The sequence below is a fragment of the Macrobrachium rosenbergii genome, chromosome 21 (genome assembly GCF_040412425.1).
Source record: "Macrobrachium rosenbergii isolate ZJJX-2024 chromosome 21, ASM4041242v1, whole genome shotgun sequence".
NCBI lineage: Eukaryota > Metazoa > Arthropoda > Malacostraca > Decapoda > Palaemonidae > Macrobrachium > Macrobrachium rosenbergii.
Genome location: NC_089761.1, coordinates 62,564,725 through 62,591,203, shown reverse-complemented (window position 1 = coordinate 62,591,203; position 26,479 = coordinate 62,564,725). Strand labels below are relative to the sequence as shown.

Sequence of the window (26,479 nt, the reverse complement as noted above, 5' to 3'; positions counted from 1 at the left end):
CGGGTAGTTCTCTGGGTAAAGAATAGTTATCTTTATAGCATCTTGTACAGGTTGTAATGACCAAAGTATTTGATGTATGTACATTACTTAGTCAGCCATAATTTTTATATTCATGTTTGTTTCCATATTTGGCTTTTTATATTCATGTTTGTTTCCATATTTGGCTATATTATATAGCATGGTGTATTAAATTAAGTAGCCTCCAATTCAGAAGTGTAGAGTATCTTGTAATTAACCCTAAGATTTGAGTTTCTGATTTCACCTTAGATAGTTTTGCTTTTGAGTTAAAATGATGGCTGGTTTAGTATACAGTAATCCTTCATATACCTGGATTGTCATTATCTGGAGGGCAACATTATCTGACACACCCAAACCAGGGACCAAGACCCCAAAGATTTATGTTATATATAAATGAAGAAAAAAATTGAAAAAGCACTCTCCAATGGTTGGCAATGCTGCGCAGCCTCGGGAAAATGTTGATGCCTGACTTTTTACAGCTTGTTTCTTAAAACTTATGATTTTTTGATAGCATAATCGCTTGTCTCGTCCATGGTCTACTAGAGCTTATTGGTGACCAAACTAATATCAAAGAATTCTCTTCTAGTTGGTCCTTTTGGCCAGGTATTGTCATAATGATTAACATTATAACACAAAGATAAGAGGGCATTTTCCCTTAGCTTCAGCGAAGCTGAATCCAATTTTTCCAATGTCAAAAGAACCTGCAAGAAAGAGAAGTGACTATTGCACGTGCTCATCTGCCCTCTTGTTTACAACTGGGCCGTTAAAAACCAAGGAGCCATTAACTCTCTTTGGTCTATAGCGAACAGTTCATGTCGTTACCAGCTCTCCGAAAAAATTCTACTTTTTTCTCCGATTTCATTATTGAGGATAATGGAAACATCAAAAATAGCAAGATAAGTGCTTAATATTAAGTTCCAATTAAAAGTTTTAGTTTTAAGCTTTTGGAATTGATAATTTCTTTGTGAAAGCCAGAACCCTACTCATAGATTGCTACCTAGTATCGTAAAGTGAAAATTGTTTTAAATTCTAACTAAATGTTTTAACTAAAAGAAGTGTTCCACAAGTTACTAAATATAGAAAATCCTTTCAGATTATATGGTGTCCACAGTAATCTAGGCAGTAAGTGAGAATAATTTAGACTAGATTAATAGTCCTAGAAGTACATATCCTTAAGTGGCCTAGCTTAGACAGAGGACCCAAGGATCAGATAGTAACAATATCAGGGCAAAATAAATTGATAGCCTAACAGTAGGGATAAGGCTACATATTAATGTAATTTTTTCATTTTATATAAGCCTGTGCACTTGAGCATGAGCTAAATAGTCCAGGACCAGCCTAGGCATTACTTCAAGTTAAATGATAACTTTTTATGAAACATCCCATTTTTGGACTAAATTGTTAGCCTAGACCATGTAACGTAGGACTAGATGGAATAGTAATCTTTGGTGGATGAGATGGTAACCTAGCCTTAAGGCTACATAGTAATGTAATTGTGTTTTATGTAACCCATATCTTAAAATGTGAATTAAATAATCCAGATTAGGCAGAAGCCTAGATTAGAGTAAGTTATAGCCTGGCTATAAGGCTACATATTAGTGAGTTACTGTTTTATATAGTAGACCAAATAGCCTAGGATTGTATATAAATGACAACAACCTGGGTTAGACAAAAAATAATAGAATAACTGTAAGGTTACATAATGGTAAGTTTTCTGTTTTTATATTGTGATCTATAATAATCTGGATTAGGCAATACCCTATAAGCCTAGAATTATATATAAACAGTACCTTAGGCTCAATAAAATAACCTAGTTTTGTATGACTCGGTATCATATTTGTAAGGCTACATATTAGTAGGGTCTTATGTAGCCTATGTCCGTAAAGGTGATATAAACCTAGAACAGGCAGTAGCCTAACCAGATTAAGTAGGAACCCCTTTTTAAGGAATATCTTACTATTAGCCTAAAACAGCAATGGCTGAATATCAGATAAAAGGGTAGTCTCGGCCACATAAAACAGAAAACCAGATTATAAGAGGATTATTTCGTATTGAGTTTATATCCTTAACTTTTAACCCTTAAACGCCGAGCCTCTATTTACAAAAACGTCTCCCGTATGCCGACGGCGTTCGGGAGCCAGCTCCGAAGCGGAAAAAAAGTTTTTTTAAAAATCACAGCACGCTTAGTTTTTAAGATTAAGAGTTAATTTTTGGCTCCTTTTTTTTTGTCATTGCCTGAAGTTTAGTATGCAACCATCAGAAATGAAAAAAAAATATCATATATAAATATTGAAATATATGACAGCACAAAAAAAATTTTTCATATATAATTTTATACAAATTGCGCTGTGAGCAAAACGGTTAGAGCTAACGGGTTATTTTTTTTTTCTTTGTATTGTACTAAATTGCGATGATTTTGGTATATAACAAATTGTAAAACGATCAAATCAACACAGAGAAAATATTATCACAAAATGATGCATGAATTTGTAACACGCGGACGTAAAAAAATGTTTTTTTTTTAAATTCTCCATAAATCGAAATATTTTGCTAGAGACTTCCCGTTTGTTGAAAAATGAAGGTAATTGATTGAATATTACTAGACCGTAAGTGTTTTAGCTTACAATTGCAGTTTTCGACCATTTCGGTCGAGTTGAAGTTGACCGAAAGTCGAATTTTTTCTATTTATTGTGATTTATATGAAAATATTTCAAAACTGATAAAAGCTACAACCATGAGTTATTTTCTGTTGTATTGTACATGAAATTGCGCACATTTTCATATGTAAAAGTTTATGTAACGACTGATATAAAACGGTGCAAACATTACGACAACGTGACGAAAGAATTTCTGAGATGTTCGGCCAAGTTACCGCACGGACATAAGGAAAATGTTTTTTTAAAAAATTCACCATAAATCGAAATATTGTGCTAGAGACTTCCAATTTATTGCAAAATAAAGATAAATGATTGAATATTACTAGAATGTAAGAGTTTTAGCTTACAATTGCGTTTTTTTACCATTTTGGTCGAGTTAAAGTTGACTGAAGGTTGAAATTTTGGCAGTTATCGTGATTTATGTGAAAATATTTCAAAACTGATAAAAGCTACAACCATGAGCTATTTTCTGTTGTATTCTACATGAAATTGCGCACATTTTCATATATAAAAATTTAGGTAACGACTAATGTAAAACGATGCAAACATCACGACAACGTGACGAAAGAATTTCTGAGATGTTCGGCAGAGTTACCGCGCGCAGACGTAAGGAAAAAGTTTTTTTCAAAAATTCACCATAAATCGAAATATTGTGCTAGAGACTTCCGATTTGTTGCAAAATGAAGGTAAATGATTGAATATTACTAGAATGTAAGAGTTTTAGCTTACAATTGCGTTTTTTGACCATTTTGGTCGAGTCAAAGTTGACCGAAGCTTGAAATTTTGGCAGTTATCGTGGTTTATATGGAAATATTTCCAAACTGATAAAAACTACAACCATGGGTTGTATTTTGCTGTATTTTACATGAAATTGCACACATTTTCATATATAAAACTTTATGTAATGGCTAATATAAAACAGTGCAAAAATTACGACAAAATGACGAAAAAATTTCTGAAATTTTCGGCCGAGTTACCGCGCGCAGACGTAAGGAAAAAGTTTTTTTAAAAAATTCACCATAAATCGAAATATTGTGCTAGAGACTTCCAATTTGTTGCAAAATGAAGGTACATGATTGAATATTACTAGAATGTAAGAGTTTTAGCTTACAATTGCGTTTTTCGACCATTTCGGTCAAGTCAAAGTTGACCGAAGGTTGAAATTTTTTGTAGTCGACGTACGGTACGTCCACTTGGCACCCAACAGACAATTTTAGTCGACGTATGATACGTCCAGTAGGCGTTTAAGGGTTAAATAAGCCTAGAATAGGTTAAGCAAGAACCTCCTAAGAAATCCTCTATTCTTAGCTTAACGTAGATTATACTAGAAGCATTAACCTAAGCTATATAAAACAATAGTCTGGGTTAGTTAAACGAATTAGGTTATAGCAATTAGCCTGAATGGCATGACAATTGGAAATAAAAATTTCACTTAGCCATTGCAAAAGACTAACAATGTATGAGAAATATACAGCCATATACAGGTATGAAAACTAACCTAAACCTTAGAGGGTGTAAGTTAACATAGATATTTAATTAAATGTATGACAACTGCACACTTGTAATCAAGTTAACCTGTAATATGGAAACTATATGAGGAACTACAGAAGTGTCCCTCACTTAAAAGCAATTCATACTAACTAGCTTCTAATAACAACTTGCCTTATATCACTACAGACCTGCCATTAGGCAGGATCCTCAGTTCAAGTGTTCAGTAGCAAATTGCTCGGTTCACTTTTTGCCAGTGGGTATGGCCCATACCACCTGCCATGGGCATAGTCCTTGTAAAAAAAACAAGGAAAATTTGCTTGGTTGCCAGATGTGGGCGAGAGTTGTAGTATGCTCCTGCAGCAAGTTTTAAAGACAAAACAGGTCTTTTAAGCTGTCTCAATGGGTCCTGAGTTCAGTAGGGGTGAGGAAGGGGGAGATTATCTCTTACCAGCAGAACTCCGGCAGCAGATATTTAACCCTTCCGCAGAACAACATCAATGTTTGGGCCAAAACCCAGTAACATCAGTCCCCAGTGCCGCCCAGGTTAACCCCGAGGAGGAAGTAGAGAAATCTTTACATAGGGTTGACATTCTTACTAAAGAATGTGAAGTGGACATTGCCATTGAAATGGCCCTGCTGAACACACAAGGTTCAGGGACACAAATTGTAGCTAGCCATGGTAGAAACCTTCCAGAAGGAATTCTATTCCCTATGAAGCTATCATGGCTAAATAGGATCTTTCCCCCAAAATGGATACTAGGACCCACCTAACTCTGACTGAAATGGCTACATTTTTGGAGGGGTATAGTAACTTACCCAGGACTTCTGCCCCTTGATAAATAGGCAGTTACAGTTCAGTTGCTGAAGCTCAGTTAGATTGCGCAAGTTTCCCCAAAAGGAATACACAGTTTGCGACATTTGATCATTTCCGTAAGGAAATTAAGTACCGTCAAAGATGCCCTTGCCACAGAATGGCAACATATAAGGGACATGAAGCATGATTCCGAAAAGGAAAGTAAGTCAGTCATGTACACCCCAAAGCATAAAAGTACTACATCCTGTAACCAAAAAGTGAGTGTGGATACAAATGCTGCCCAAACAAGGTCTAATGTTAGAATTCTGACTGGAAACAAGAAAAGGGTCAGTTCGGAATACAGAACTTCAGATCAGAACATAATAGGGGCTCCAATACTCACTCCTGATAATACTGATAATCCTTGGCGAGACGCCTCAATGTGCATTTTCCCTCGTGATGGCAAGTATGTAATTAATGAGAAAAACTATGATTGAAGTTGTACATGTAAAATTTATGAACGGCAGCATTCCCTAATACAGAATGGCACCTGGTGCCGTCTTCACCAGACATGGAGAAACCACTAACCGAAATGGTTTTCTTACCTGTGCCTATAGCATTAAAAGCAATAGAAATCACCCTTTACCAGGTCAGTGAAAAATGGATCTCTACTTCCATTTTGAATAAGACCCAAGTTGCTCACCAAGTAGCCCCAGCCTTCTGTCCCTTCACTTTAAAAAATATTAATCATGTGAAGAAAGATTTTCAGAATTTTTAGTGACTACAAACAAGAGACAATGGCAGAATTAAAACCATCTGCCACAGTTATCCCAGTTTCAGGAAATTCCACCAAGGAATGGGCAACTCTGCAACTCCCTTTTGAAATGAAAAATCTCCCTTTAGACAGAGTTACACAGCAGTTTAGGGCCCCTATGAGAAGACACTCAGAGGGGACAGCCTCGTCAGAATTTTATGCTAGGCTCCGACTTCTTAGTATTATAACCTCTACCACCTTGCTGGAAGTTGCCACTTAAAGGCTTCCAGAAGAGCGCAGGATAATTTTTGTTGTTGAGGCCAGAAAGTCTTATGAGAACCTGATATGGAAGCACTGTGTGACTTCCTAGAATGGTGCATAAAAGCATGAATGGAAGCATTGGAGGCCTCCATCAAATCACTCCAATTTCACTGCATTATTACATTCTAACCCCTTCTGTAAGGACTTGTTTGAGGAGTCTGTTGTGGCTCAACTCAACAAGCATGCCCGTCAACAGAATTGTAGTGTACATTCTTCTGGGGAAAGGGGAATTCAGGAAACAAAGAACCCAAAATATCCCTTTACCCAACCCCAAAAAAGGCTTGCTTTGATCAAAAATCATATAAGCCTTCAGTCACCCCCAAAAGTTTTCCTCAAAAAACAGGCAGGTGGTCAGAAGGGAAAATTCCCTAAAAAGGGACAGCAACAACAAGGACACCATTTTTCACAAGGGGGGGGGTGGGGGAAGCAACGCCTGGAATGTCTATCAAAGGCAAAGGCATAGGAGGAGGTAGATACCAAGAGGAATTGTATGGTTGGGGGTCGGCTTCGATGACATCACTGACAACGGAAGTTTTCCTTATGGGGGAACAGATTTATTTATATGTGCAGAAAGGCCCTGTTAATGGGGCCCATAGAGAACATGCGTATACTCGCCACCAAGTACATCTCTTCAGTGTCCTCAAAAAGGATTCCTCCAAAAGAGGAGTGATCCTCAACCAGTCAAAATTGAATAAGCACATTGTTTGCCAAAAGTTTCAGACAATTACCATTGCCTAAGTACGTTGAATCATTCCAAAAGGGACTTGGACAGTTTCTATAGATCTGAAAGATGCATACTGGCACATCCCTATAGCCGTTCCCTTCCACCCCTTCCTAAGGTTCCGTATAGGGAAAGATACATAGAGATTCAAAGTCATGCCCTTTGGGCTAAACATTGCCTAAAGAATATTTTACAAAATTAGCAACGGTATTCGTTTGAGAACTCAAACAAAAAGGAATACAATTATTAGCTACCAAGCCAACTGGTTGGTCTGGGGGCCCACAAAAAAAGAGTGCTTGAAAAACCTAAGAGCAGTGGTCAACAGACTACAGTCAAAAGGTTTTATAATAAATTTGGAAAAATCTCGCCTCGCTCCCAACAGACACTTCAGTGGCTGGGACTGTGCTGGGATACTCTTCACGGCTTGTTGTCTCGCCCCATCATACTCAAAACAGAAAAAGGCAAGTCTTCAAAAAGTTCCCAGAGTTTCTAGATGGCAGTCAGAATGTATGATGGGCCTGCTGCAGTTCACATCAGCAATAGATCCAATACGTAGATTGCAGCTAAAAATCTGAACAAATTCTGGCTATTGCATGCAAGGAAAAAGATGCGAGATCGACCTCATCAAAAGATGAAAAAAGTTGGGGAGATACTTTGACCTTGAATCTGGAGGAGTCTGGCAAAACAGGTCACCCTGACTCCCCCATCTGTATGAGTGATAATACACACAGATGCCTCGTTGATAGGTTGGGAGGATTGGCAGGGAGGTGATCAGCTACTGTGGGCAATTCTTATATCAGTTTCCTGGAGCTGATGGCTGTCTTTTTGTCTCAGAAAACTCAAACCTCCAGATATGAGAGACAACATAACCACAGTATCCTACATCAAGAGGTTGGGATCACATTCACCTTCTCTCAATATAGATAATGCTAGCCATCCTTTGGATTGCACAAGCAAGGAAGTGGCGCATGTCTGCAATTCACATCACAGGGGGTCTCATTGTAATAGCAGACTCTCTATCAAGGAAAATGACAGCCTCAACATAGTGGGTGTTGGACAACCACTTTTTCCAAACAATAGCCAGCATGCTTCCACAAGCGGCAGTGGACCTGTTTAACATGTACGAGAATCACAAACTCCTAATATATGTCTCCAAACCTGGACAGTCAACCAACAGCAAGAGTTGCCTTCCTAAAGACTGGAACAAGGGGAGGACGATATCTTTTTCCTCCTTTGTCCCAGATTGCGAAGGTTTTGAGCAAACTTCTAACCTTCATAGAAACAGCTTACTTAATAACCCCAAATTGGCCAAAAAGGCATTGGTTCCTATTACTTCAACAATGGACGAAAAGATGAATTCCACTATCGTCCGCTGTTCTATCCCAAATGGTAGGAGGGAAAGTCATTTATACATCCTCCTCTCTGAGCTGAGACCTTCACGAATGGATTTTTAAAAAAATATCTATCAAGAAAAGTACTCGTCCAACATTGCTAGGTACTTAGTGCAAAAGTTACGGACATCATCTATCTGGCAATACCAGTCCGCATGGAAGATTTGATTAGATTATATCCATACTTAGAACCCAGTTGAGATTTCAATAGAAACACTTTTCATTTTTCTTATATACCCTTTTGAAGAGAAATGCAGCATTAACGGAACCCTTGCTTTATGGATTTAGGATTGACTCCGGTATAGAAGTTGTCCCTTCCCTTTTGCATTCTTTTGCTCTACAAAGACCTGCTCCCAAAAGGCTTACAATTACTTGGTTCCTGAACAAGGTACTTGGACTTCTATCAACCCCTCAATTGAGCAGACCCAATACAACCACAACGCATATGCTACAAAAGGCGATCTTCTTGATTGCATTAGATGGGGACGATGCATCATGCAGACAGCTGACCATCAATTATTATTGTCCCCTGGCCCATCATTCCTGGCCAAGAAGAGGATCTTTAAAAAGGAAACCTATTCTGATAAGAAGACTCAACTTAGCAGACAAAACATTATGCCTGTTTCAAGCACTTAAGGTTTCCTAGAAGTCACGGCAGAGGGGAGGGTCATATTTTTCTACACCCTAGCACAAACTAACCACTCTCCCTACAAGGGCTCAGAATGATTGTAGTGTGTCTCATTTAAAAGGCAAACCTACACTCCTTTCTTAGGTCACATATTAGGAAAGTAAGTACGTCTTTGGCCTTCTTCAGAAGTGTCTCTTTTGAAGAAGTCTCCGAATGTACATGGTGGTCATTAGTTAAATTATTGCCAAGCGTTCAAACAAATTTGAGTACACTGTGATTCAGTAAGTGGCATGGTTAGTCTTAACCCCTAGGAGCTATGACAGAAAACCAGGGGTCTTATTGATGGTGAGTATGCTAACTATCGCTGGGAGAAGGGCGACAGTATTGCAACCAAACCCGCATGCTTAGGTAAGCTACTATAGAACTACATCCTAAAACGTAAGTTCATGTATAGTCTCTTGTTCCTTGGTACCAAAACCTGAAGAGTATTTGGAATAAAGAATGGGACCTAAAATATTTGGCTTGACCTCGGACCAGAAATGTACAGTATTTTCCTTTGGGGTGTTGGGATTAAAAATAAAGAGCTGAAGCCTTTTTTGCCACCTGTCAATTTCCTTGTAAAGCTCCTTGAGGACGAAACAAGCGACTAGGCTATCAAAAAACAGGTTTTGACGTAGGAAAAACCGATTTTTGGTAGTCTCTGTTGAGTCCTCAAAACCCTCCCACTTCCCTGATGAAAAGGCATGGGATTTGGGCAAGGGATCATCAACAGAGAGTGATGGCTCCTTAGTCTTTAATGGCCTGGTTGTAAACAAGAGGGCGGATGCGCATGTGTACCACACCCCCCTGCAAATAGCTAAAACCTGCGAATACTTAGAACCCTTCTAAAAACACTTAGAACAGTCACAAAACAAACTAAAAATGCATATACAGGTATTATTCTACTTACGAAGGGGTTAGGTTCCAGAAAAAACCATCGTTTGTTGGAAAAAACGTAAGAAATACCAAAACGTATCTCGAACATAGCTTAGCCTACACTAGGGTATTCGGTACCATGTATACATATATGGTAGCCTAGCCTACACTATAAAGTATACTCTATACATGGTATAGTAATTATTAATATCGGCTAATTCTGGAGGTTCATGCAAAGTAATTTATGGGAATTCAGTGCAAAGAGAAATTGAATAACAAGAATTAGCTTAGCCTACACTATGGTACATTGTGTACATATACGGTAGCATAGCCTACATTATACTGTACTCTATATTCACATATCGTATTATACAAACATCAACATAACAAATATGTGTTTTAAAATGTTATGCCTTAATTCACTGTATCCAATAATATTGTATATATTCTTACATTGCTTTTGTATTATCGCTATGACCGCAAATCAATGTTTTGGTTTGGAAATCGTTTATGCGATGTTTATTTCACTGTATTCAATTCAGTTTACAGCACTTTTCTTACTTCTGGTTAGTGTAAATGAATCTCTAGATACTTTATTTATATGGGGCAAGGTTATTTTTTGTTATACGAAGTGTTTTTAAGTCGAGATATAACTAAAATACGTCTTGTTGTGAAATTAATTAATTTATTTTTTCATTAATAGATGACGATGGCTGTTTGGGGATATTTATTTTGTGTAAAAAAATTCAAGATTCAATTTGCTATTTTCACTTAATTTCATCATAATACAAGCTTTAGGTATTTATTGTTTATCGGCGTAAAAATAACAGTAATGTGTTCTTTCATGCCCAGTAGTTTCGATTAAAATACTTTCTCTTCAATTTTAATTACGATCGAGTTTCATCCATGTTGCTGATGCTCAGTAATTTACAGTATAGTCATTAGCAGCTTGAACATTGTTTTCTCAGCTTCAGCTACAACTTGCAGCTTAAATTTAGCTGTATATTTCCTTGACGAGCTGTTATCCATACCGAATAAGGGTATAATGTAAAAATATATCGGTCCTATTCTACTTAACGTCATTTGAGCTATAAGCTACGGTAATTGTTTATTTCCGTACGATGGTTGAAATACCAGGTAAACGGCTGTTGTTATCCGATTCGGTGATAAGCAAAACAAGTTTCTCGGTCGGTTGTTTATGGCTGTATGCAGTTATGCAAGAATATAACGTTACTAACAATACTTTTATCATTCTCTTTTACTTTTTTAATTAGAAGATGGGATAAAGAGATGGAGGAAAAATTGTCTATTGTAATTTGGTCTCTATCACTGCCCAATTATGCTGCTGCCTGTGCCTGCGCGAAATTTAAAAATATTTCATAAATAATATTGTCTATCGGTATTGATTGCTTACACCATTGCAAAATCGAATTATCGTAAGGTGAATTATTGTAACTCGAGCATTACCTGTGTAATTTAATAGTTTTATAAATAAAAGTGCATTTAGTCATGAAAATACAGTAATTAGTGAATATTTCTCAGTGAAAAATACCTCAAATGGGCGGATTTTCCGCGAATACTGGGTAGATACGTTCCACAGAGAAATCCGTGAATACAAACAAAAGCAAAAAGAAAAATGGCAAACGTGATACTGCACTAGGAAACACACACACACACACACACACCATGTAGAGACAGTAACATCAACATTGATGAAATGCCACATGTAGATGTAAACCCACGTGCATACAAGTAAAGCTACCATGATATTATGAGGTGAAATGAAAAGTTGTTAATTCCAATAAAAAACAAAATGATTAACTACTTTTTAGTAGTGTTCTTAAAATGACTTTGCTGTGGACATTTGTCATCAAGAAATGCTATATATTTACTAAAGATGTATACACAGGGTGTTTTACACAGACACAGTTTCCGTGATAGTTTTTACTTACTGAACGAATTTCATTTTCAGGCTAGACTTTCAAACAAGATTACCAGATGTATGGTTTAAGTAAGAATTCATAACCACCTGATATAATTAGCAACCAATTACCAAAGAACTGACATAAACAACATTGAGCATGACATTGTAGGGGCTTTTCAAGAAAAATTTGGCACAATTGGTGCAGAATGATGGGAACAGATTCAGAGGTTAAAGAAAATTCTTTTCTTCTATCCTAATTTATTAACCTTGATATTACAGTGGACTGAAGACCTTCAAACAGAACCTTATCTTAATTTTATTTACATTTGCCACAGTTTAGCAATTATCATCTCTCAATACTTAATCTAATTTATTCCCTACTTACCAATGAAGTTTATCAAAACAATCTTCCTATACTTAATTTAGCCTAACTTAATACTATCAGTAGTCAAAATATTATCAACAAATATCCAACTCTGGTGTATATCCCATTCAAGTTCCTTATCTTTCTCAGCACTTCACCTCAGAATAATCTAAGAAAATCATGAAAGTCAACACACAGTTTGGGGATCACTATGGAGTTTATTTTAACTATGGCATCCAAGCTGAGGGCAGAAATTACTTTGGAATTTCTTCATGCAGTCTTTTTCTACACAAAAGCCCTTCTATCCTTCCAAACGAGAATCTGAGATCTCATTCACAATAAAATCAGCCTACAGATATTTAAGCACTTTCCCTAACTCTGATCCCATTCAGGACAATCACTGTCTTAAGTAATTGACATGAAAACTTCACACTAAGGCACTTGAAAATGGTTTGGTCTCACCAGCTGTTCGACTGGTTTGGTAGTTGCCAATGTCTGTTTCTTCTTCCAGGTAAAGCCTCTTCCAGTTTGGGTGAAGGGAAGCCAATTACTCTGCCCTATCACGCTCAAGCAAACTGCAAAATAAAAAAAAAAAACATGAAAACATACATCAGACATTCATAACAAAAAACCAAATATAAACATAATAAAAAACATCACAACAACAAAAACGAAACAGTCAGTTCACACAAATCATCTTTCGTCACACAAATCCAAACTTAGCCTACCACAACGTATGCAAACGAATCAGGAAACAGCTGTTTTTCGATTTTGAGGGATTTTGCACTAACATAAAGTATGTTAGTTTACCTTTGCTTACCCATTTTACACTTACAAGTTTTCTGTACAGTGTATGATCAAGGCCACCGAAAGTAGATCTGTCTTTTGGTGGTCTTGATATAATGCTGTATGAGCTGCTTCCCATGAAACTTTAACCACAGCCAGGTGTTGGCCTGGCCTATATTGTTGCCAGGCTCACAATTATGGCTAACTTTAACCTTAAACAAAATAAAAACTAAAGAGGCTAGAGGGCTGCAATTTGGTATGTTTGATTGTAAGATCTGAGGGCGGACAGAAGAAGTGTGGACAGAAAAAAGTGCAGACTGACAAACAAAGCCAGCACAGTAGTTTTCTTTTCAAAAAGCTAAAAGTAATAATACCAGTAATGTATTCATTTCTTTTAGCAATTAAAAAATTATTTTTCTAATTCTTTTGCATGTAGGCTCAATTGACTGATTCTGAGAACGTAAGCACACGTGACTGCAAGTGGCAGATGATTGGTTTTGTATACATATTACAGTGATAATATAACATGATAATAATACAGTATAAATGTATTCAGTAAGTAAAATATCAGTTTCATTACCATAACCTTTATCTTAAATACAGCTGTACCTATTTGATTTAATGCAAATGGATACTGTGAGTGTAACACCTACCCAAGGTAAATAGTTCACACATACACATTTTGTATTTTGTGTATGGTAATACAAAATGGTCACATCTGATAAGAAAGTTGCTGCTGTATAAAAGTACATTAATGATGCTAAAACAATGGTTGGCGCTGGGTAAACTGCATTGTGTCATTTACATGAGAGAGAAAAAGAAGGGTTACCTTTTTTTAAAAAGTCTATTTATGCATTATATTTTGTTGCAAGTGTGGGAAACTAGGTAGATAAAAAGGATTTTGACAAAGGAAAAATCTATTTCTGGAGAGGGGCCCGTGTCACCCGGTGAAATAGTCCATTCAGCACTTATTTCTAGGTAATTCCGTTGCTAGATACCAGAGAAAGCTAAATGAAATGCTGGAGTTACTACCCCCAGAGCGAGCTCCACTAGATGGAGTCGTGTATGGAAAAGGGTGAACTACAAAAACACGGAACCTTATCCTATAGAGATTCCCAATGTCAAAAGTCCCAACGAGAGAGGTGCCGATACAAGCCCATGCACTACTCGCGGACTGTATACAAGGCAACACTAGCCGCATTCCATGTTAGCACCCACCTCACTAGAATGAAGTTTATCAAGGGAGGGAGAGAATGAAAAACAGGGGTGGGTCACTGGGTGACACGGTCCCCTCTCCAGAAATAGATTTTTCCTTTGTCAAAATCCTTTTTCTGGATCGGGGTCCCGTGTCACCCGGTGAAATAATAACAGAGAAATGAACATCATTCTTATGCTATTAAAGACTTAAATAGAAACGTTGAAAACTAGGAGAATTCCACCCTGAACATTAGTAAGGTCCTCTAAGTTCATGTAATGAAAATAATGTAAGTGGTCACCGTCTAAGATCATGAGCTTAGAATAGCACCTGAATAGGCTTGTATTAAGAAAATACTTCCTGCCTAATAGCAGACCCAATGACAGTGCCCCCTTTTTTTTTAAAGGAGAGGACCTGACAAAATTGCAGTCCTGTCTAAAAAGCCTACAAGAAGAAAACTGGACACAGAAACAGACCTTGTAAAAGGGGAGTACTTTCCAAGGTGACCACCGAAAATGAGGACCTTCAATTGTAGATAGAAAGTTAGGGTGAGGAATTCACAATGCTACCCCTGATGAAGGGAAACCAAAATGATTGGTTCCGCCAGACAGGGCAGACAGTACAGGAAAACTAACACTAGAAGCTAAGCTGATTAAAAATTTTTGGGACTTCCTTAACAAGGAAAGGTAAGAACAAGATGATTGTTGGTTACGAAGCTAACTCCGATACATTACTCAAAGACCAGGAAACCGAATGTGGACGGAGTACTGTTCTTAGACGAACACAGACCTTAGGGATGAAAGTTAAGAGCCTGTGAGTCTGGTTCCAACAAAACACTTTCCTCGAGGCCAATGTGGCGCATCAGTACTGTAACCGAAAACTATGTGAAGAGTGCTAGTTACTTAACTGCAGAACCATACTGCAGTAGAGTAGGATCCCTTAACTGATTTCAGGAAAACAGTAATAACAGGACCAATATCAGTTTCCTCCTAAACTGTAAGATTCACAAAGACCACAAAGCCAGGACATCAGAGTTTGAGGGGGCTGGCGCTTGGGCCGAGTTTATACCAGACGGGACAGCTTGATAGTTTGTGGCTGAATTGGGTTGCAAACAGACCTACTTCCAGGTCCAGGAAAAGGTCACAAGACTACCTGAATGACGCTCCGTCTAAGGACTATTCCGACACCAGGGGGGAGGCCCTGGATAGGGAAAAAGCAGTGACCTTTTGGACCCCTACGAGAAGGGTGGTAGACAGAGGCACCTGCGTCTGTTGGTTATGGAGAAGAATGAACCATAACCTGAACGAAGCAATTCGAGTCCAAAACCACTTGTTTACGCAGCGCACTATTGCTGTTTTGTTTAGAACCAGCCTAAAAGGAAACCTCTGGGGGAAGAAGTTTCCCAAGGACAGAAAGACTGTCACCGCCTCCAAAGCGTTGATATGGAACTGCGGGCGTGACCGACTAAGTACCATGTACTTCATTGGGCCAAAAATATCCACCTCACCCGCCCAGAGAGGTGACGGTGTGGAATACTGAGGCCGGAGGGGAAAGCTGGAGAGGAACTGACTTCGGTAAGCACTTGATAGTTGTGCAAGGCCGGAGGCCACTATTCAAGCAGGAGGAATCAGGGAGACACGTCCCTGACTCCGCCATACCTCGGTCATAAACTCCAGCTTTGACTTCAGAAGGAGAACCGTCACTGAAGCAAACTGGAGAAAACCCAAGACCTTTTCTTGGGCACGGCGAGAGGTATGCTTGAGTTGATGAAATGATAGGACCTCCTTGCTATCTCTTTCCGCTTCCACTGGATTCATAACTACGGAAGGCTACCCTCCTGAATCAGGTGGGATTCCTTCCTGGTTACTTAGAAGCCCAAAGACTCTAGAAACCGAATATAATGATTTACACTTTAAAGTGTGATGGTTGTTGTTTATAAGATACTGAGTGTTTACAGTTACGTGGTATTGACAAGGCTAGGTTAGGAAGGTATGGAGTTGCCCTAGAACACCCCTAGATTTTTTTACTCGCCCTTATCTGGATTTCACCATTATCTGACAGCCCCGTTACTCTGTTAATCTGGATAATTGAAGGATTACGTATTTGTTTCACCACAAACCTCTTGCTTGTAAACAGCCATTTTCTTCACAGTTACAATATTGTCCCAAATGCTTCACTCCCTTTAAAAAGAAAGAAAGAAATTTCTGTCTTCCAATAGTACTGTGCTTGTATGGGCAAAGCCCAGTAGTTTGCAGTTAGTAATATGTGTCTCCTGTAAGTAACAGCTTTCTCATTTGTGTGAAGAAGAGAGTTACCAGCTTTTTTGCTTCACTTTTTGTTTTGGGTTTGTTCGAATAGTTTTTGTGCGCTTATATGTGTAGTTAGTTTTGGTTATTTATTTGTTGTCAAGTGCTAGCATTAGTTTTTGTTCAGGTCAGTGCTAACTTGAGGTTTTGCCTTTCTGGTAATTAGGTGATACTGTTATTCTGGAAAGAACTGCAGGAAAGATGAATCTTTGTAGCACTGAATGCTTGTTTTGATATGGAGAGTGCTATTTCTATATGCAGTTGTAGTGACTGCAGTCTAGGAAACAGCAAGATTTTAGTAACGTTATTGGTTTGGTGGCCAGGAGCATTCCTGCCCTGATACTTCCTTCCCCTCTCACTGGTGAAATTTTTTGTTGTACAGGATGGTGACCCCTTGACAGGGTAACAGACCTTCAGTAAACTGGTTATAGTTAAAGCACACGCCCACATCCGCCCTACCCCACCCTGCCACCCCAGCCTAACCCCCTCCCCTCTTTCACAATATTACTCAAATGGCTGGCAGCACTGTCCTTGTCATGAGCTGCTGCCGTACTCGGTTGAAGATTCAGAGACCCTCGTGCATTGAGATGGGAAGGGTGACGTCTGTTACCACCCCTACCCTTGGGATGAGTGAGTTGCAGCAGTCATTGATGCACACACAGAGAGAATTACAGTAAACCCCCCATATTTGCGGTTTCACAATTCACGGACTCACCTATTTGCGGATTTCTCAATGGAACGTACTGTATACCCATTATTCGCTGAAAATTCTTGACTAAATGCACTTTTTGTGATAAAACTTAAAATACTCAGGTAGTGCTTGAGTTACAATAACTCACCTTACGATAATTCGATTTTGCAGTGAGGTAAGCAATTAATACCAATATGACAATATTTATAAAATATTTTAAAATTTCGCCCGGGCACAGGCAGCAACGTACAATCAGGCAGTGAGAGAGACCAAATTACAATAGACCAACTTCTTTTCTTCCATCTTTTTATCCCATCTTCTGGTTAAAATAGTAAAAGAGAATGATAAAAATATTGTTAGTAACGTTATACTCTAGCATAAATGCGTACAGCCATAAACAACAGAACGAGAAACCGTTGTTTTGCTTATCACCGAATTGGATAACAACAGCCATTTTGCTTGTATTTCAACCATCACACAGTAATAAACAACTAATGTAGTTATAGTACAAATGACGTTAAGTAGAGTAGGACTGATATATTTTTACATTATACCCTTATTTGGTATGGATAAAAGATCAGCAAGGAAATATACTGCTAAATTTAAGCTGCAAGTTGTAGCTGAAGCTGAGAAAACAATGTTCAAGGTGCTAATGTCTATAAATTATCGTGCATCGGCAACATGGATGAAACTCGATCATAATTAAAATGGGAGAGAAAGTATTTTAATCAAAACTATTGGGCATGAAAGAACACATTACTTTTATTTTTACACTGATAAAGCTATTTTTCTACCGATAAACGATAAATACGTAAAGCTCGTATTATGATGAAATTTTAAGAGGTGCAAAAGAAATGAGCAGGATAAAGTTACTGCTATTTTATTGTGGACACAGGCAGTTTATATAGCGGCAGACTGACGTCAGGCCAAGGAATACAATGGGAACAAGGGTGACCTGAGGTCAATAACATTTGACAATAAATACAACAAACAAAAGCACTTTGAGTTACACAAATGAGCAATAGCAGAGTTGAATACATTCTGATACCTGAAAGAAGGAACACATAACATACAATTTGGTAGCAAGTAAATATTTACATAAACAGTTTGTTTGATTGGGTATGTCTGAATTTTGTGTGACCCGTTACCCAGGAGCAGCGATCCTAGGCGAAGCAAAGAAAATGGGTCGTCATCACAGAAAACCTGCTCAGCAGGGACTTTATAAAATCAAGTGAAAATAGCGAATGGAATCTTGATTTTTTTTACACAAAACAAACGCCCCCTAAATGGCTAATAATGTCATCTATTAATAAAAAAAAAGCTAAATTAATTTCAGAACGAAACGCATTTAAGTTATATTTTGATTTAAAAACACTTCGTATAACGAAAAATAACCTTCCCCCATATAAATAAAGTATCTAGAGATTCATTTACGCTAACCAGAACAAGAAAAGCGCTCTGAACTGAGTTAAATATTGGCGAAATAAACAACGCGTAATCGATTTCCAAATCAAAACATTGATTGCTATGACCACAGTTTATAATACCAAAGCAATATAAGAACATACACAATATTATTGGATAAAGTGAATTAAGGCATAACATGTTAAAAGATCCATGGAAAATATGCATATTTGTTTTGTTGTTTGTATAATACGATATGTGAATATAGAGTACTGTACAGTATAATGTAGGCTAGGCTACTGTATATGTATATGATATATCATAGTGTAGGCTAAGTATTTCTTGTTTATTATTCAATTTCTCTTTGTATTGAATTATCATAAGTCACTCTGCATGAACCACCATAATTAGCCGATATTAATAATTACTATACCGTTTATGTATAGAGTATACTTTATAGTGTAGGCTAGGCTACCATATATGTATACATGGTACTGAATACCCTAGTGTAGGCTAGGCTATATTCGAGATACGTTTATTCCAACAAATGATGGGTTTTTTTGGAAAATTTATTCCAACAAATGATGGGTTTTTTTGGAACCTAACCCCATCGTAAGTAGGATAATACCTGTATAAGTATTTTTAGTTTTTTTGTGTGTTTGAACTATCAAAATAGGCAGTTCTAAGTGTTTATAGAAGGGTTCTAAGTATTCACGGGTTTTAGCTATTCACAAGGGGGCGGGTGATATGCATCCCCTGTGAATATGGGGGGTTTACTGTACTGTTTGTGTTGTCATGAAGAGGAAAATTTCAAAAGTATGTTGATAGAATAGTTGTACAAAAATAAGTACCAATTTACAGGTTCTAGACCCTCCTTTAGTTGTTGAAATAACGACCTTTCAATGTTATCAGTGTCATAGCCAAGTAGGAACTGATATTGTCCAAAAATGTGATACTACAATGTCATGCATTATCTATGGTGCCAGGGGAAGGGGGCGTGGCTGAGTGATATTCTTAAAATGCGTCGAGTATAGTTACATTTCAAGCACAGTCCCTGAAATGCAAACACTTCTCCCATTGGTCATCCTCTACCCATTTGCCTCAGAACAATTCCTCTTCAGATGAAAAATATTTTTTCATTATTATTTATTTTCAGTTGGATTTTTTTTTTAGTCAAACGAGTTCCAAGTGTGATAGAAAATTTAACTTCCCCTCTCCTAAATTTAGAGATTTAATGTAACCATGGGTAGAGATCTCTTTTTGCTGATATGTTATTGATAGAAAGGCCGAATTCTGATCCATAAGGTTAGATATGGATTTTAAAAGTGCGAGAGATGAAGACAGAGATGATGCAATCTCTGATGGCTTTCCAAGATATGCCTCCTTTGGCTGTGCCTTTGACTGGCTCTGTAGCATCTTCAGTCTGTAGAGATGGAAGATGCTAGGGAAGCTGGTCTTGGCAGCTGTGCTTAAGACAGATCTGACAGGTAGAAGATGCTCTCCTATCCTCAGGACTTCACATCACCAACACCAATGCAGATTGTTTGTGGACATCATTGAGCTTATGGTGGAAGGGTGCTTACAAGGGTTATGCCTAGCCCAAGCCAGACTGGAAGTTGGACACTTTTTCAGAGGACTGATATTCTACCCAGTGACAAAACCCACATTTGCATACAAAGGCCTTGATCCTTCTGTGACTTTTACAGCTTCCAAAGCAGACCCAATATAATGCCCCTGAATAAGGTTTCTGGCCACTGAAAATTGGCTGGACTGGGCCTTGGTTGCAAAAAGTGCATACTATTATTGAAGGATGTTGCCTCTGCAGAAAACCCCTCCATGTTTAAGTGAATTTTTCCTGTTTGTTGACTTCTTCAGATTGGAAAGAGCGACAAATTTTCCCAGAAGAAATTAGTAATTTCCTTCACTGGACTTTTGAGAGGCAGGGATAGAAGATATTCCAAGCAGACTGCATAGTTCCATTATTTTATCCATCTTAATCATTGGCAATAGTGGTAAGGCCTTCAGATACTCCAGTACAAAGGCTTAACCCTACTCTCTGACAGGGCTAGAGGGCAGCAATTGCCATTTCATGCTCTGGAAGCATATCATCAGTGGGAATGGAGACGGAAGTGGTATTGAATCCTCTCCACTGGAATCACAACTGTTTGGTTTTGTCTCTTACTGGCTGGTGTTGGAAAGGTGTCAGGAGTTATAGTCTCCCTAGCATACTTGGTCAAAAGGGGGCTCCCCAATCGCTTTACAGTGCTAACATATCTCCGTTTCTAAGCTACTCGTGGATTGTGGATACCCTTTCCTTCCTAAGACCTTGACCTGTTATAATAATCTTTGGTATTTCCTGGTTTTGTTTCTCTTGTAAGCAACGTGTTTAGTGCTAATTCTTCTTTTAGAAACATTATTATAAATGAATATATGATCATAAATTAAATGAAATTTAAATGTTAACTATCACCAGGTAACTCTCTCCCTCTTTTAAATGTCAGTTCATAATTTTGGACTGCTGTGTTTTTTCCTATCACTTCCATTAATTATTAGAAAAGCTTGTCTTCTTTTAATCAGTAGAGTTTTTCTTTCATATCTGTTTTTTTCTTGCATTTCATGTATTGTCGAGGTTGTTTCACGGTTGGAAATGTCATTTGAAAAATAATCTTTGTGCATTGGAAATGCTCTCTCTCTCTCTCTCTCTCTCTCTCTCTCTCTCTCTCTCTCTCTCTCTCTCTCTCTCTCTCTCTCTCTCTCTCTCTCTCTCTCTCTCTCTCTCTCTCTCTCTCTCTCTCTCTCTCTCTCTCTCTCTCTCTCTCTCTCTCTCTCTCTCTCTCTCTCTCTCTCTCATTAAAGAGCTCATTAATTTATTATTCATTTGTTTGAGGGTTGATGCTTCTTTTTGGGGAGATATCCATTGTTCCTTGTGTTGACCTAGAGGTCCTTTCATGAAATGGGTTAATCCAAGGCTACCAACCTAAAACTGTAATTGTTTCTTCCTTACCATTGCCTTAGGGTAAATGCAGATGTGGCAGCACGTGAGGAAAGCGGCATCACATTGTCTTAATATTTTCATATTCTATTTCTAAGAATATTATTGTCATAAAACTGCCCTCTGTTATAATGAGATGTGTTTCTTAAATAAAGCCTTTTTTTGAAAGAATCGAAAGGGAGTCTTCAATAGCCTTATTTAAGAGTTCATTTTTGGCTCCTTTTTTTGACATTGCCTGAAGTTTAGTATGCAGCCATCAGAAATGAAAGAATATAATTATCATATATAAATATTGAAATATATGACAGCTCAAAAAAAATTTCATATATAATTGTATGCAAATCGCGCTGTGAGCAAAACGGTTAAAGCTAATGAGTTATTTTTTTTCTTTGTATTGTACACTAAATTGCGATGATTTTGGTATATAACAAATCGTAAAATGATCAAAGCAACACAGAGAAAATAATATCACAAAATGATGCATGAATTCGTAACGCTCGGATGTAAAAATTTTTTTTTTTTTTTCAAAAATTCACCATAAATCGAAATATTGTGCTAGAGACTTCCTGTTTGTTGCAAAATGAAGGTAATTGATTGAGTATTACTAGGCTATAAGTGTTTTAGCTTACAATTACAGTTTTCGACCATTTCGGTCGAATTAAATTTGACCGAAGGTCGAATTTTTTCTATTTATCGTGATTTATATGAAAATATTTCAAAACTGATAAAAGCTACAACCATGAGTTATTTTTTGATGTATTCTACATGAAATTGCGCACATTCTCATATATAAAACTTTATGTAATGACTAATATAAAATGGTGCAAACATTACGACAAAGTGACAAAAGAATTTCTGAGATGTTCGGCCGAGTTACCGAGCGGACGTAAGGAAAAAATTTTTTTTAAAAATTCACCATAATTCGAAATATTGTGCTAGAGACTTCCAATTTGTTGCAAAATGAAGGTAAATGATTGAATATTACTAGAATGTAAGAGTTTTAGCTTACAATTGCGTTTTTTTACCATTTTGGTCGAGTCAAAGTTGACCGAAGGTTGAAATTTTTTGTAGTTGACGTACGGTACATCCACTCGGCACCCGACAGACAATTTTAGTCGACGTACGATACATCCAGTCGGCGTTTAAGGATTAATATTATGGCTTCTTGAAGTAGTGAGCCTGGTAACATGAGGACAGAGTAGCTTAGACTGAAGTTATGATTATGGCATTCTTTACATCAAAAAGTTTGATATTGAAGTAATGCTGGCTGATCTTCATTGAATCCTTTGGCTATTTGATGAATAGCCCACTTGACTCAATCCCAGAAAGAAAATTTTGGTTAATATTAAGATTTTTATGCATTTAAATGATGGGAAAAGCAGGAGTTCTTTGTAATTAGTGGAATATACTAACTCTTAATGGACAGGTTTTGGGTGATGGACGGGAATCCTCATATGAGTATTAATATTACTCGCCATTCTGTTTGGATGAATTTAGCAGGAAAAATGTTCATAACACTTCAATGGGCCATAAACGACTTATGGCAACTATTTAACTCAGCTTGGGAGAGACATCGATCAGTATGCCTTGAGATTTCAGAGGGGAGTGAACTGCCTCACTGCAGCTCCAGGACATCTTTTTATTTATTTGCTCATAACTATACCCAGGGATTGCTGTTGATTTTAGTTAACTTTTATGATAGTATGTCAGCTATAATTGTAATTTTGCAAAGAAAAGTGCAAAGAAATATTAGAAAAAACATGTCTACTTCACAAAACCTCAAAAAAAAAGTTAATACATCTTCCCATCTCAGTAAATTCTCATAAATATTTCACAACAAATTTACAGTACTCAGAATTTGTTACTGATTTATTTCTTATCTGTTATGATATTGTGTGAGCTGTAATTATAATTTTACAAAGTAAAATAATGTAAATTATTAGAAAAAACATGCATAACTTTGTAAAATTAACATATTTTTGCAAGTGTCTTGTAAAAGTGGCCCCACACAGGGCTGTAAATAGTCACTTTCAACTTCCCGTGGAAGGCAGGGAAAAATTTTTAGAATTTTTTTTCTTACATCATGTGCGCTTGCATATCTTCCTCTTTCCATTGATGTGTTTTTTCTGAAATTGGCCAACCTTAAAGTTTTGCCCGGTCTGCAGGTGTGTTTGATATATATTTAGCCTGTCCCTTAAGGGTTAAAGAAGTTTTAGTCACTTCTAAAACTTGTACCTTACTAGAGAAGGGAGAGGTTGTTTATCACCGACACACACGTACAGTCCTATCTTATTTAATAGAAGTTGTGATTAACAGACAATTTGTTTAAAGGATGTTATGTCCAAGGAAATATCCACTTCATTAGCAGACTTTAGAGATGAAGCACATTACATATGTGCATTTCCTGGTTGAGACAAAGAAAAGGGTTCTGTCCATGAGTGAGTTTTGCTGATTTCACTTCTCTGTTAAACTGTCTGTGTTTTTGTGTGTTTTTGTTATTCTAGTGGAAAGTAATTGTACTGTATGTAAGTCATCATGTCCCCTAAGAAGGCTGGAGATGTCAGCAAAGCAAAGAAGAGAAAATGTATAGAGATTCAGAAGTAAATAACACATAAATGTGGAAGAAATCATCAAAGCTGATGTTGTTAAGGGAATGAAATGTCTTACAAAACAAAGGTTGCAGACAATTGAAGAGATTGAGAAATTGTTATTAATTTGGATAAATGAAATGCAGTGATGATGTTTCTAAGGCCATCTTACGTGAGCATCTTATGTGAAAAGACAGGAGGGTTACGTGCTGATCTCATGAAAACCACCCTTGGAAAGGGTGTTGATACATGTAGCACTCAAGAGATCAAAGCCAGTCATGCTTGGTTTGAGAAGTTCAAGACAAAGAAATGGCATACACAGTGTGGTGAGGCACAGGGAGGCTGCCAGTTCTGACAGAATGCTGCTGAAGAGTATGTGCAAGACTGTAGTCATTATGTAAAGGTGGAAGGTTTTGTGTTCCAACAAGTGTTCAGTTGTGATAAGATGGGCCTGTTATGAAAGAAAATTCCAATCAGGGCCTATGTCAATCAAGAGGTGAATTGAATGCTAGGGCACAACCCAATGAAGGACAGCTAACTTTTGCTCTGTGGGAATGCAAGTGAAGACCTAAAACTAAAGCCTTTCTTGTCTACCACTTTGAAAACTTAAGGGTTTCCAAGAAAAAGAATGTAATGAAAAGTAAATTTGATGTAATGGGCTAACAGTAAGGCTTGGGTAATCTAGCAATTTTTTTACTTAGTGGGTGAATGAAATGGCCTTATGATCAAGAAATACCTTGAGGAGAAACAGTTGCCTCTGAAGGCCCCTCTTGTGCTGGACAGTGCTCCTACTCAACCTCCAGGCTTGGAGGCCAACTTGCTGCAGGGGTTTAACTTTACAACAGTAAAGCTCTTACCCCCTAATGTGCCTCCTCTCATCCAGCCCTTGGGCCAGCAGTTCATCTATAAATTTAAGAAACTACCAAAGCACCATTCCAGAGGTGCTGTGAAGTGACTTCTGATAAAGAACTGACCCTAACACCCTCATAGACAAAGTCTAGGGGGGATGTCTCATACAGGACCATGAACTCTAAGAGGAAGTTATGGCCAGAGGTTATGGCAGAAAGTGACTTTGAAGGCTTTGAGCTTGAGCCTGTTGCGGAGAATATTGTGTCTCGGGCATGTCCACGGGCTTGGAGGTGAGTGATGATGTGGTGGAGCACAAAGCAGAGCTCACCACAGAAGAACTACAGTACCTTTAGAGGGAGGAGGGAATGGATGTCCCACATTCATTAATAAAAGAAATATGTGCATATTTGGGGAAAGTGCAAAGTTTCCATGAAAAAACATCACTATGTTATAAACCTGCTATCTCACTTTAGAGACATTTTAAAATGCAGGCATAAGCAAACATTATTGGATAGGTTTTTTAGTGAGACAGAAACACAGAGAGTCTCAAGGAGAACACAGTAGAAAGAGGCAGAAAAGAGAGATAACCCCAGAAATACAGTTGCCAGCTATATTTATGGAAGCGGACTCCCCTTCCAAACAATGACATCTTGTCTCTTCGCCTTCCACACCACTTACCACATATCCCATCAATTCTCCCAATTACAGATAAATTGAGAACAGATTTATAATTATTTTATGTATTTACCATGGTTTTTTTTTATTTTTGCATGCAAGGTTTGTAAAGTTCAAGTTATGCTTTTATTTGTTGTTTTTGGAGGTCTGGAATGGAGTAATCCGGTTTCTGTTATTTCTTATGGGAAAAATTCTCTCAGCTCAAGGAAATTTTGGTTAAAAGACAGCCTCCTGGAACAGATCAGGTCTGTTAACCAAGTTATGAATGTATGTTTGATAGTATGTATCAAGATTGCATAAACATGTGTGGCACTTAGGAAGCTTAACTGTATGTATGCTGGCCTCAGTAGGTATGCAAAATTTTTTATTTGAGTTGCTGTACATTTTACTTAATGCATTAGTTCATCCCCTGATGAAAGATTATTTGTTGGATTTTAACAGGTTTAAGGAAAAGTTTGAAGAGTTTCATAGAGCTGCTGAAGAGGATGTAGCACTTCTGGAAGCTGAGTTTGATATTATGGTTCAAAAGTATACCAGGGTGTCTGAACTATTTACCTTTGAAGTTAGCAAATATCCCCAGGAAGACTTCTTCAGGGATATTAATGAATTTATTGCATTATACAAAGTAAGTATCATTAGAAAACAGCAATGTGTGTGTTTTTGTTATTTTTTGCTAAGTGTAGTGCAATTGTTGAGTTTTATTAGCTTTTGATCATTTTTGTATTTATTTTTAATGTTATCTTCTTTTTGAGTTTCTGTTACATTGTAGTTTAAACATATGTCAGTGTGTGTGAAGTTATTAGGCAGTGTCCACCTTAGCAGTAAAATTCTTGTAAGAGACACTGTCAAAGACTTTTACTAGTTGACAAAAATATTAAGGCCCCACAACTTATTAATATTTAAAAAGGTTGTAAAAAAAGTCTGTGTGACTGAGTATGAACAAGCATTTTCTAACTATCAAATTGTAAGATATTATTAACATGTAATTTATAAAGGCATTCCCCAAGTTACGATGG

General features: G+C 37.5%; 1 protein-coding gene across 4 annotated transcripts in view; it reads left to right on the top strand.

Annotated features, from left to right (window-relative positions):
* dia (diaphanous related formin 1) overlaps positions 1–26,479 on the top strand; it is a 266,481-nt gene that overhangs the window by 149,868 nt on the left and 90,134 nt on the right. For all 4 annotated transcript variants that reach the window (XM_067123916.1, XM_067123917.1, XM_067123918.1 and 1 more), the window contains exon 7: positions 25,905–26,088. In XM_067123916.1, the coding sequence (XP_066980017.1) occupies positions 25,905–26,088 (184 nt within the window). The remainder of the gene's footprint in view (positions 1–25,904; positions 26,089–26,479) is intronic.